The sequence below is a fragment of the Eretmochelys imbricata genome, chromosome 3, assembly GCF_965152235.1.
Source record: "Eretmochelys imbricata isolate rEreImb1 chromosome 3, rEreImb1.hap1, whole genome shotgun sequence".
NCBI lineage: Eukaryota > Metazoa > Chordata > Testudines > Cheloniidae > Eretmochelys > Eretmochelys imbricata.
In genome coordinates this window covers 67674159-67686402 of record NC_135574.1, presented here as the reverse complement: position 1 = coordinate 67686402, position 12244 = coordinate 67674159, and the positions used below count along the sequence as shown (strand labels likewise).

Below are 12244 nucleotides of genomic sequence, written 5' to 3'. Positions count from 1 at the left end.
TATGAATGTTTGGGAAATTCTAAAACCAACCAGATACATTTAAAGAAATAATCAAGTCATGCAGTTTCATGGGTTTGATTCACTCTTGGGTCTGTGGTGACTACACACAACAGAGAGACTAGCTGAGAGTCTTCAGTAACAGGATGTGCTCATGGAAGGAGGTTGCAGCAGTGCAACATGCCTGTAGCCTCTTGGTCTCTCAAGACTGCTACTAAAATGGTTGGTACTGGTGAGGGAGGGAGCATGACCACGGACCTGGGGGGATACGCTGTCACAAGGCAGCCTGTGGAGCCCTGGCTGCAGTTTAAAGCTGTCTTTCTACAGTGGAACTGTCAGGGGGGTGGTAGAGAAAACACCTCGAGTGAATGCCCTTTTGGGTTCTGCCACCCCAGCTACATGTGCTGCAGAGTGTGGACACGCTGAGTAGTTCAGGTTCCTTGCTTTTATTGGGTTCAGGCAGACTTCCTGTCGTTCTGAGGTAGAAATTGTTACATTTAAATGCTAATGTGTGGGGGGGGGTTAAATAAGCCTACTTTTTTTTGCTTCACGTTCCTTGCAGTATTGTAAGGCCTGTTGGTTATAATCAACTGGGGCTTGAAAAATCCTTTCTCTTTCTCACCACTTGTGGAAAATAGGAAGCTTTCTCTGGAGAATGGGGGGACAAATGCCATCAACTTCTGCAGAATAGAAGAATGCATTTTTTTAAAAAAAATGAAGGGTACGGTTCACTGATGCTATGACTGCTCTGCAGCACTAACCCTGACCGAACTACCTGATTCAGATGGGTTTGCAGCAGTTTTGTGTCACTAGAACAACAGCTGTAGCAGACTCTTGCCCTTGGCCCAAATTTTTACTCTTACGGCTCCAGAGGAAGCTTTCCAAACAAGAAGTGAGCATTGTCCTCATTCTGTAGACAGGAAGCCCCAATGTTTGTGTTGTGGCTCATATTTTTCGTAAGCTGCAGCAGAGTGAAAGCTGACCAGAGTCTAATCGGCTTTCACTGTTACTGTTGGGAATGCTGAAGAAACTGATAGTCTCGTCAATTTCACTACGCTGCCCCTTGGCAACAGGAGAGGTGGGGCATGGGAGCTATTCACCGGGAAGGAAGACCCAAAACAAAAGTGTAAATAGAGTAGTGGAGATCAGACTCTTGGGGTATGTCTACACTACCCGCTGGATCGGCGGGCAGCAATCAATCCAGTGGGGATCGATTTATCGCGTCTAGTCTAGATGTGATAAATCGACCCCCAAGTGCTCTCCCGTCGACTCCTGTACTCCTCCGCCGCAAGAGGCGCAAGTGGAGTCGATGGGGGAATGGCAGCGGTCGACTCACCGCGGTGAAGACACCACAGTAAGTCAATCTAAATACTTTAGCTACGTTATTCACGTAGCTGAAGTTGCGTAACTTAGATTGATTTGCCCCTTCCCCCCTCCCCCCAGTGTAGACCAGGGCTTGGAGTGGTCCAAAGACTGGTGAAGGAGCAGTCATGGCAGCCAGATGACTTTGATGTGAGGAATAGGGCAGCACCTTGTTTCCTGCTGACAGGGGATTGGTGTGTGGGCTTCAGATTTCAGACAGCTTCTAGCTAAATGCTGATGTGAAAGATGGATCCCTGCAGCAGGTTCCAGGGTTAGGAATTTCAGCAGCTGTGGTGTTGGAAGGGACTTTTCATTAGAAGGATCACCCCTGTCTTTCATACCAGTCTTCGCCTATTATGGTTTTTCAAGCACTGGAATAATCCATTTCTTTTCTGTGTCTGTTGTGGCAGACACAATAATGTTTTAAAAATATTTTGGCGTGTATTACTTTCATTACTTATAATGCTAAGATACAGATTTGGTTGTACGAAGCTTTTAATCGAGATACAATACACAGTGATCTGTTTTCTAATGTCCCATTTTAATAATTATTACTTATTCTAGGTTTACTGGGAGCTGGTTTCCAACAGTTTGGCAATGAAGACGAGCTAAAATCCAATCCTTTACAACACCTCTTTGAGGTAAGTTGATTCAAAAGTTATCAAATAATATTAGCAATATTCTTTCAACATAGTTATTAGCTCTTAGATGTATGAAAGCATATGTCTTTAAAACAAAAAGCTTTAAAACATTTGTTGCTTAAGCTATATTATGCTCCACTAAGCATTTATAGTGCTAAAATACCTTCTATTGTTCTTAAGAACATGAGAACTGCATACTGGGTCAAACCAATGGTCTGTCTAGCCCTGTATCCTGTCTCTGACAGCCAGGACCAGAGTTTCAGGGTAGTGTACACAGAGGACAGTTGGAGTGATCTATCCCTGTCTTCCCCTCTTGGCTTCTGGCAGTCAGAGGCTTAGGATCACCTCAAGCATGGGGTTGTATTCCCTGACCGTCTTGGCTAATTGCCATTGATGGATATATCCTCCATGAACCTATCTAATTCTTTTTTGAACCCAGTTATACTTCTGGCCATCACAACATTCCCTGGCAATGAGTTCCACAAGTTAGTTGTGCGTTGTGTAAAAAAGTACTTCCTCTTGTTTGTATAACACCTGCTGCTTATTAATTTCATTTGATGCCCCCGGGTTTGTGTATTACGGGAAAGGGCAACTAACACTTCTTTAGTCACTTTTTCCACATGGTTTATGATTTTATAGACCTCTGTCACATCCTCCTTAGTCACCTCTTTTCTAAACTGAACAGCCCTAATCTATTTAGTCTCTCCTTGTATGGAAGCCCTTCCAATCCTTTGATCATTTTTGTTGCCTTTTACTGAATCTTTTCCGGTTCCACTATGTCCTTTTTGAGATGGGGCAACCAGGACTGGACACAATATTCAAGATGTGGGTGCACCATGGATTTATAGTGGCATTATGATATTTTCTATCTTAGGAACTATTAGGAAAGGGATAGAAACTAACAGTCTGTTAGTCTTTTTGACCATTGCTGTGCATTGAGCTGAAGTTTTCAGAGAACTATCCGGGGTGACTCCAAGATCTCTTAACTGAGTAGCAACAGCTAATTTAGAACCCATCATTCTATATGTATGTTTAGCATTATTGTTTCCACTGTGCATTACTTTGCACTTATCAGTGTTGAGTTTTATCTACTATTTTGATGCCCAGTCACCAAGTTTTGTGAGATCCCCCCGACTCTTCACAATCACTTTTGGATTTAACTATCTTAAATAATTGTTAACATCTGCAAACTTTGCCACTTCACTGTTCACTCCCTTTTCCAGATCATTAATGAATATGTTGAACAGCACAGATCCCAGTACAGATCCTTGGAGGTCCCTGCTGCTTACTTCTCTCCATTGTGAAAATTGACCTTTTTATCTGTGTCTGAGAATTTTGTTCTTTACTCTAGTTTCTATCAGTTTTGCCAGTACTGAAGTTAGGCTTATTGTCCTGTAATTGCCAGGATTGCCTCTGGAGCCCTTCCTAAAAATCAGTGTTATGTTGGCTACCTTCCAATCATCTGGTACAGCAGCTTGTTTTAGCAATAGGTTACATACTACAGTTAATAGCTCTGCAATTTCATATTTGAGTTCCTTCAGAACTCTTGTGTGAATACCATCTGCTCCTGGTGACTTATTACTGTTTCATTCATTGGTTTGTTCTAACATCTCATCTACTGATCAATCAATTTGGGACAGTACTTCAGATTTGTCACTCAAAAAAGATAGCTCTGATGTGGGTATCTCCCCCACATCCTCTGCAGTGAAGATCAATGCATTTTGCTTCTCTGCAATGGCCTTGTCTTCCCTGAGTGCTCCTTTAGTACCTTGGTTGTCTAGTGGCGACACTGCCTGTTTGGCAGGCTTCCTGCTTCTGATGTACTTAAAAAGATACTTACTGTTAGAACTCTAGCAAGTTGCTTCTTGTCAGGAAATGCCTGTGTGCCCCAGGCCAGCATTATTGCCTAGTAGCGAGTGTTCAGGACCACTTTGTCTAGTGGCTACAGTTCACGGCCGTGTCTCCCAGTGTGGAGAGTCAAGGGCCGCTGTGCCTAGCGGCTGTATTCCACAGTAGCGTTGCCCCGTGGCGAGAGTTAAGAGCCGCTCTGCCTACCAGCTATAGTCCCAACAAGGAGGTAGGATAACTTGGGCCCACCCAATACCAGGTTCTGACCCAGGGCCCGTCAGAGCAGTAGGTCATATATGTGGCCTAGGGTCTGGTACCTTACTTGTACTCCCTGGGTCACTTCCTATCCCTGTACCTCCAGCAGTGCCACGGCTCTGTCTTGGGATCCCTCCTGGCTTCCTCCCAGGATCGTCTCCGGAGCCCCTGGTGACAGTGAGTTGTCACTCTCTGCTCCCACGGTCAACGGTCTTCCATCAGCTTGGCTAAGCTTAGTCCCAGCAGCTTCTCAGCAGGAGGCTGCTGCACCCAACTGCTTTCCTCCTCAGTCAGCCCAGACTGAGCTGAGCTGCTCCCTTTTGAGTGCTCCCTACACTGGGAGCATGCCTGGCAAAGGCGAGGAGAATGGCTTCCTGCTTCCAGACCAGCTCCTTAACCCTCACCTCAGTAGTGTGGGGTTGATACACCTCATCACACTTCTCAAATTCTTTATTGGCCTGCCTTATTATACTTTTACACTTAACCTACCAGAGTTTGTGCACCTTCCTATTATCCTCATGAGGATTTGACTTCCAAAATTTAAAGGATGCCTTTTTGGCTCTGACAGCTTCCATTACTCTGCTATTTAGCTGTGGTGGCTTTTTTTTTTTTTTTTTTTTTTGTCCTCTGATTAATTGTCTTTTCTGATTTGAGGTATACATTTAGTCTAAGCCTCTATTATGGAGCTTTTAAGTAGTCCCCATGCTGCTTGCAGGCATTTAACCATTGTGACAGTGCCTTTAAATTTCCATCTAACAAGTGTCCTCATTTTTGTGTACTTCCCCTTTTTAAAGTTAAATGTTACAGTGGTGGGGTGTTTTGGTATTATCCCCCATACAAGGATGTTACATTTCATTACAATATGGTCGCTATTACCAAATGATTTAATTATAGTTACCTCTCAAACCAGATCCTGTGCTCCTCTTAGGACTAAGTCGGGAATTGCCTCTCCCCTTGCAAATTTCAGGACCAGCTGTTCCAAGAAGCAGTCATTTATGGTGTCTAGAAATTTTATCTCTGCATCACGCCCTGAGGTGACAATTACCCAGTCAATTTGAGGATAGTTGAAATCACCCATTATTATTGCACTTTCTGCTTTTGTGGCCTCTCTAAGCTCCCCTAGCATTTCAGTCACAGTCACTCTCCTGGTCAGGTGGTTGGTTAGTATTTTCCTACTACTGTACTCTTATTTTTCAAGCATGAAATTTCTATGCATAGAGATTCTATGGTACAGTTTGTTTCAGGTAAGATTTTTACCTTATTTGGCTCCATGCTTTCTTGTAACATGCCACCCACCCACTAGCATGGCCTACTCTGTCATTCTTATATATCTTGTACCCTGCTATTCCCATGGCCCACTGAGTATCTTCAGGTTTCAGGGTAGCAGCCGTATTAGTCTGTATTCGCAAAAAGAAAAGGAGTACTTGTGGCACCTTAGAGACTAACAAATTTATTTGAGCATAAGCTTTCGTGAGCTACAGCTCAGAAATGAGCTCAGAAATGAGCTGTAGCTCATGAAAGCTTATGCTCAAATAAATTTGTTAGTCTCTAAGGTGCCACAAGTACTCCTTTTCTTTTTGAGTATCTTCATTCCACCAAGTTTCCCTGATGCCTGTTATATCAATATCCTCATTTAATGCCAGGCACGCTACTTCATCCATCTTAAACTGCTTTAAACTTCTAAATATTCTTTTTATTATTTAATTCACACTAGAAAACATGTAAAGATTACAATGTTTGTTTTAATTACACCTGCAACAGCAATTTTGGGAAGAGGATCTTAAACAAGATCTTTAATCTGAATGCAGTCTACCATGGATGTGTGGTGAGAAGTGATTGTCACCATGCGCAATTTCAGAATTCTCTCCTGGCTGTGCAAAATGGGCTTATCTTTCTTTATGATTGTAAAAGTGAACTGGATTTAGAACAGCTTCTAGGCAGCTTCCATCAGCAGGGATTCTATTGTGCCCTTGTTGGTGAGGGTTAAAGCTGTCCTCTCCTAGGCGAATGGCCTTCCTGGGACACAGGGGGCAAGCTGGTACAGCAGTTTGCATCTCCCTGCACCAGAAGAGAGAGTCTGACCCACTGACTGCACAACGGGCTCTTCAGACACATAAGGATAGATTATTTGGATCAAACAAATCTCCTTGCTGGTTCAGAGCAGATTGTATTTTAGGATTCTGAGTCAGTCCATCCAAACGTGTTCCACATGCAAACTAGTAATTCATTTGATCCTTCTCTCCACCAGTTTATATAGAGAACATTACTATTGATTGCATTGCATGCTATGAGCAGAGAGCCTCACTGAGCCTTTGTAATATGAATAAATAGTCTGCTGGCTGATTGCATGCATCAGCTATCAGAAATGGCCAAGTATAGATTTAAGGCACTTAGCAGAACAATTCCAATCATTCTGGAGATGGCCAGGCACAAATTTTGAATTGTAAAAAGTTCTGTGCCCCACTCTTTAACGGTAAATATACCAGATGTACACTGCTATTCAACAACGATTCATACATTCTGATATGGAGTTTTGTGTATCACAGAGAATCAGTGATCTAATAAAAAGCTAAACTACACTTCCATCTGTATTGGGCTGAAGATGGCAGCTGCTGCTAAAGCTGACATTCTGGTACACTAACCAGACATTATGTCATGGAATGATGGTTTCAAGTAAATCTAGTTACTGGCTCATACATAAGGTGTGTTTGAGTATTTCAGTGCATTCCACCCAGCTGTGTATTATGTGCACAGAAATATGTACCGTTTATACAATAGAGTAATGGTTCTGGCTTCCAAGCCATTCACCTCCTTTGACTTTTAACAATCTGTATATATTTTCTCTTTCCCCTTGGGCTCCCTCAGTACAATTGATAAATAGCTCTAAGTACATGATATAGGAGTTGAAGGATTAACTTCAAGGTCCAGCCATTAGGAGACAACCTAGTCTAGAACATAATGCTTCCATGATCTTTACTATTTAGTTTGAATTTCTCTCAATCAACAGAAATGGTGGCACTTTTTCTTTCTTTGCAAGTTTCCAAATAATTTGGTATGTGGTTTGTACTGATACCCTGTAGGATTTACACACTAGGCAATGAGGTTTCTTATATACAATTGAGTTTTATTATTCAAAATTAAGCTATTTGAATCTGGCACAAGATAGGCATTGTAACGTTAAGATATCTTTGCTTGCTCCTTCTTTTCCTTGATTTGATTAATGAATTAAATATTTAGGCTTATGGTGAGATGGCCCCAAATCACCTTCAGCATTCACAGAGAGAAACGTTCAGTGCAGGTGTGGTGATTTCTAATGAAGTAGGTTTTTTATTAAACCAAAACACAATTTCACAAATACCCACAATCTTTGACTGCTGTAACTGTTTAAGTATGCCTCTGATTTATATCTGCTATTGATGCAAGTTTGTATTATATTGTACTGTGTTGCCTTTCTGATATGTATAGAAATGCTATATATGATACATTGGATTGGTTTTCCCTGCTGTTATTTAAAAGGAAAAACACATTGGGAAGATTTTTGTGTAATTAAGCGTCTAAGTGAGAATCCCCTCTAGTCATAGTTGTACCTTAAATTATGGTTGGGCGTCAGATGTGGGTAGCCATTCATAGCTGCAGTTATTGTTTGCTTTATAAAATCATCTGCAAGGAGGGAAAAACTGAATGTGTTCAGTTACTGTCTTTTCATAGAAAGGGTTAAATCTTCTCCGAGCTTAAATTCCATTGTCTGTGGCTAGGTCGTAGAAACCTTAATCTGCTCTCAAATTTGAGGCTTGTTGGTAATACTGTCTGGTTAATTCAGTATCTCTGAAATTCAAAACCCATAAAGGGAAGGGGAAAAGTTCAAGAATGTTTAGTTGATGAGAGCACGTTTTACAGGCTGAGACCACTACAGCAAGACATTTTGGCTAAACTCATGGAATTAGTCAAACAGGACTCTCGTAAATTGGAGAGTTAGTGTCTCACTAATGTTGCAATAATTCAGTGGCCTAGCAGGATTAATTTATAAAACCTGTCAAAGTGGGACAGTATTCCATCAATGCTGACCTGTATGGGTCAAAATATAAAATTAATGGTCATGGTAAATTTATTTTTAAAGGGCATTTTTATAATTTTGCTTTCAAAACTTTGCCTCTCATTTTCTAAATGCTAAATGCAAAAAAAAAAAAAAAAAAAAAATCACTCTGAACTGAATCTACTTCTGGCCTTTAACAACTAAAGGAATACAGTGTCCAACCAGAGGAGCCAACGTCTATATACGCTAGCAATGTTGAATGCAACAAACTCTTCTAGCAAATTAACATATGGGCTCCCTCAAACAGCATGCCAAGCTTTTCCTTTGGGGTTTAATTGACGTGTGCCAATGATGTGATCTACAACATGAAATGCATCCTGGTTTAAGACTCTATCATTGATTCCTTTACATACAAATGAATTCTTCCATATTCTGTTGCTTTGGGTGCTTCAAGATTGGGATAGTATGAGAAGCAGTATCAGAAGATAGAGCAACAGAAGTAGCAGTTGTGGGATTACAATCTGGATTTTGGGAAAAACTAATAGTTCCCACAGCTGGTCTAAACTGTGCAGTCTGGCCAATATTCTAACTATTAAAAATAAGCTGTGTGTTCCTAATCTCACTCTCCTGTGCCGTTCTTGTAGACCTTCCTGTGTTTTTGACTTTTATTTTCCTTTGAGGGGAAGATTGTATTTATTGTACATTTTCCATGCCATTGTATTTTAGGTATACGTACAAGTTAACAAAGCAGCAGCAGAAGATGAAAACATAAAGAAGCTGGCACAGGATTTCTTTAGAAAACTGGAGGCACGTGATGAGCAAATACTGTCAATGTGGCAACATTTTAGAGACTTCAGTATTGAAGAGTATGTCCGGATTTACAAGGTGCAAACCATCAGCTGTCTCTGTGCAGTCCTAGGATAGTCTCCTTTCGTCCACTGTTCCATCACACCAATAACTGACATCTGCATAGCACTTTTTCATCCCTGAAACTCCCTCAGCTCATCACAAACTAAATACGTAGTCTGCTGAAATTCAGTCACCCCTGGAGTGGAAGGAGCCATCAGGAGCTCAGCCATTTCACCTTTTTACAGTATGCTTTACAAGAGTAGGGAAAGGGAAAACCTTTCCAAATATGCTGGGGCAAACACCTTTCTCTTACCAAAAGTGCCATGGTTTATTTAATATCCAGGCAGAGCACAGTAAATCTTAGTTGCGAAGATCTTAGACAGATTTGTTTCGTGAAATCCATATAACTAGACATTGGACTTTCCGTTCTCAGTTTCACAGAATCCAAAAGAAGAGTGCTGAGCGACAAAGCAAATTTATGCCTATTTAATACATCTTTAATAAATTCCAATCCACTAAATTAAAAGGTTCCATGTCATAAATGTATTGGTAAATTGCTTGTTTTAGCTTAGATTAATCTAACTTTATTATACAGAACAGCAAACATTGCAGACTCAGTTGATCATGAGAAATTACAATAACTGGAAGTTACAGTAATCAGTACAAAAGCTGTCTGCCGATAGAGTGCAGTTAAAGTGAAGTCCTCTTTCACACACTGACACTGAATTAAAACCAGTTGCCATTATTTTCTGGGAGAAACTTGTATTTTATTTTCATTTATAATAAATATTTATGAAAGAACCTATCCCAGGCTCTAGGCAAGTGCCTTTGCTGTGAATTAAAATAAAATAGCAGCTGTTCCTCACCCCAAAACCAAAATGTAATGAACCAGAGATTAAATTAAAACCCAGCATTCCTTCCTTTTGACAACAAATACTAGCTGTTCTTGATAAAAATCCATCGTCACTCTTCTCATCTGGATGGCCTACAGCACAGACCTATCATCTGACTTATAGCAAATGTAAAGACTTGAAGAAAGTGTAAGTCTCACCCTAACAGTGTTTTCCTTTCTGTTCCTGGAAACTTTCAGCGTCTAGGTGTGCATTTTGATGAATATTCTGGAGAATCATTTTATCAAGAGAAGTCCCAGGAAGTTCTAAAGATGTTGGACGCTAGAGGACTCCTTCAGAAAACAATGTATGAAAGGCTATTTTGTTTTCATTATAACAGTTATGATTTTTTTAACTCTTTGCTATTGTCATATTTCATATATAAAAGGTGTGGTGGGGATATATATATATATATATAATGCTGCTCAATAGTTGTGGGTTTTTTTCCCCTTATACAAGTACTTTCAGTATAATATCATGTGGAAGAACCTAATCTTCCTCTTCCTTCTAGCTAATGGAAAAGCAGTGGAGTTGCAGCTAAAACTGGGCACAATAAAAGTTTTTCATATTGGGAAAAATGGTCTTCCAGACTAATTACTTAGTTATATAGCACCATAGTGGTACATGGTACTTAATAAATTGAGTTAGATATGTCCCTGCCCTGAGGTATTGACAATCTTAACTTATATGGAAACAACACTCATAAAAGATGAGCCACAAGAGTGAGAGCAGACAATTTTCTGATATCAGCAATGGAAGGAAAGGTGAGAGAGGTGGTTATGAAAGAGAGATCATAGAAGATTACAGTTGGAACACACCTCAGGAGGTCATCTAGTCCAACCCCCTGCTCGAAGTAGGACCAACACCAACTAAATCATCCCAGCCAGGGCTTTGTCAAGCCAGACCTTAAAAACCTCCAAGGATGGAGATTCCATCACCTCCCTAGACAACCTATTCCAGTGCTTCACCACCCTCCTAGTGAAATAGTTTTCCCTAATATCCAACATAGACCTCCCCCACTGCAACTTGAGACCATTGCTCCTTGTTCTGTCACCTGCCACCGCTGAGAACAGCCGAGCTCCATCCTCTTTGGAACCCCCCTTCAGGTAGTTGAAGGCTGCTATCAAATCTCCCCTCACTCATCTCTCCTTCAGACTAAATAAGCCCAGTTCCCTCAGCCTCTCCTCGTAAGTCATGTGCCCCAGCCCCCTAATCATTTTCGTTGTCCTCCACTTGGCCCTCTCTAATTTGTCGACATCCTTTCTGTAGTGGGGGGCCCAAAACTGGATACAGTACTCCAGATGTTGCCTCACCAGTGTCTAACAGAGGGGAATAATCACTTCCCTCAATCTGCTGGCAATGCTCCTATTAATGCAAAGGAGATGTGAAGGAGTAGAGGGAAGATCCTCTGTGCACAAGAGGAATGAGACTGTTCCAAGAATAGCGGGCAGCATGAGGAAAGATTATTTTTTTTTAATTTTTTTTTTAAATGTATATGTCATCTGGTTCTTTTTCCTGGATTCTGTATTTCAGTTCTGGTTTGCAATTATTTCAAATGATGTTGTGTGGTTGGGGTTTCTTTTGTTTGTTTTTCATTTTCAGCAAAGGAACAAGAGTAGTGGATCTTTCTGAAAAAAGAGACCTCTCATTGTGTTCTACTGTAATGCGTAGTGATGGGACATCTCTTTATATAACAAGGCAAGTGTCTGTCTATGCTACACTTTGGATTTAATTCAGTGGTAAACTCTTGTGTAATTTACATTAGTAGTCTCTTTTAAGGATTTAAACACTGGAAGCTTTTTGTTATAGGAACACTACAAGATACTTACTAGTCAATAATCTGAATAACTGAGGGTTACAGTGACAATATAACTATGGAGAGATAGGTAGTTACTTTAAAAAATGAAGCCTTGTTTTTCTAGATTTATCCTATGAGTCCAATAGGAAATCTATTCTATTTATAAGTCATTTTTTTGGTTCCCGCTACCAACTATATAAATAGCCTGAAAACAAAGCTATATTCTTTTTGCTTAACAAATAATTTACCACAACAAAGATTTTAGAAGAACTTGACTAGCAGTCTTATTCTTGAAGCGTGATGTAGACTAGCATAGTTTGCTCTTCCACATCTTTATTGGCTCTGCAGTGCTGATAGCCTGCTACGTCAGTTGTTACCACCATCCTTCTGGCCCCATCATCATAGTATTTGAATCCTTCCAAAGTATTTTAAAATAGAAATAACAGTCACTTTAGTTCATACCACAGGTTGACAAAAATCAAACTTTTTTTAGTGTTTGGGATGGGAGGTGTGTGTGTGAAGAACTTCTTGAGAAAAGCTGCATTGAGGAGGTGCTCTGCATTCAGATCTG

General features: G+C 40.6%; 1 protein-coding gene across 2 annotated transcripts in view; it reads left to right on the top strand.

Annotated features, from left to right (window-relative positions):
* RARS2 (arginyl-tRNA synthetase 2, mitochondrial) overlaps window positions 1–12244 on the top strand; it is a 59975-nt gene that overhangs the window by 23629 nt on the left and 24102 nt on the right. For both annotated transcript variants that reach the window (XM_077812802.1, XM_077812803.1), the window contains exons 8-11: window positions 1924–2000; window positions 8863–9021; window positions 10076–10182; window positions 11478–11573. In XM_077812802.1, the coding sequence (XP_077668928.1) occupies window positions 1924–2000; window positions 8863–9021; window positions 10076–10182; window positions 11478–11573 (439 nt within the window). The remainder of the gene's footprint in view (window positions 1–1923; window positions 2001–8862; window positions 9022–10075; window positions 10183–11477; window positions 11574–12244) is intronic.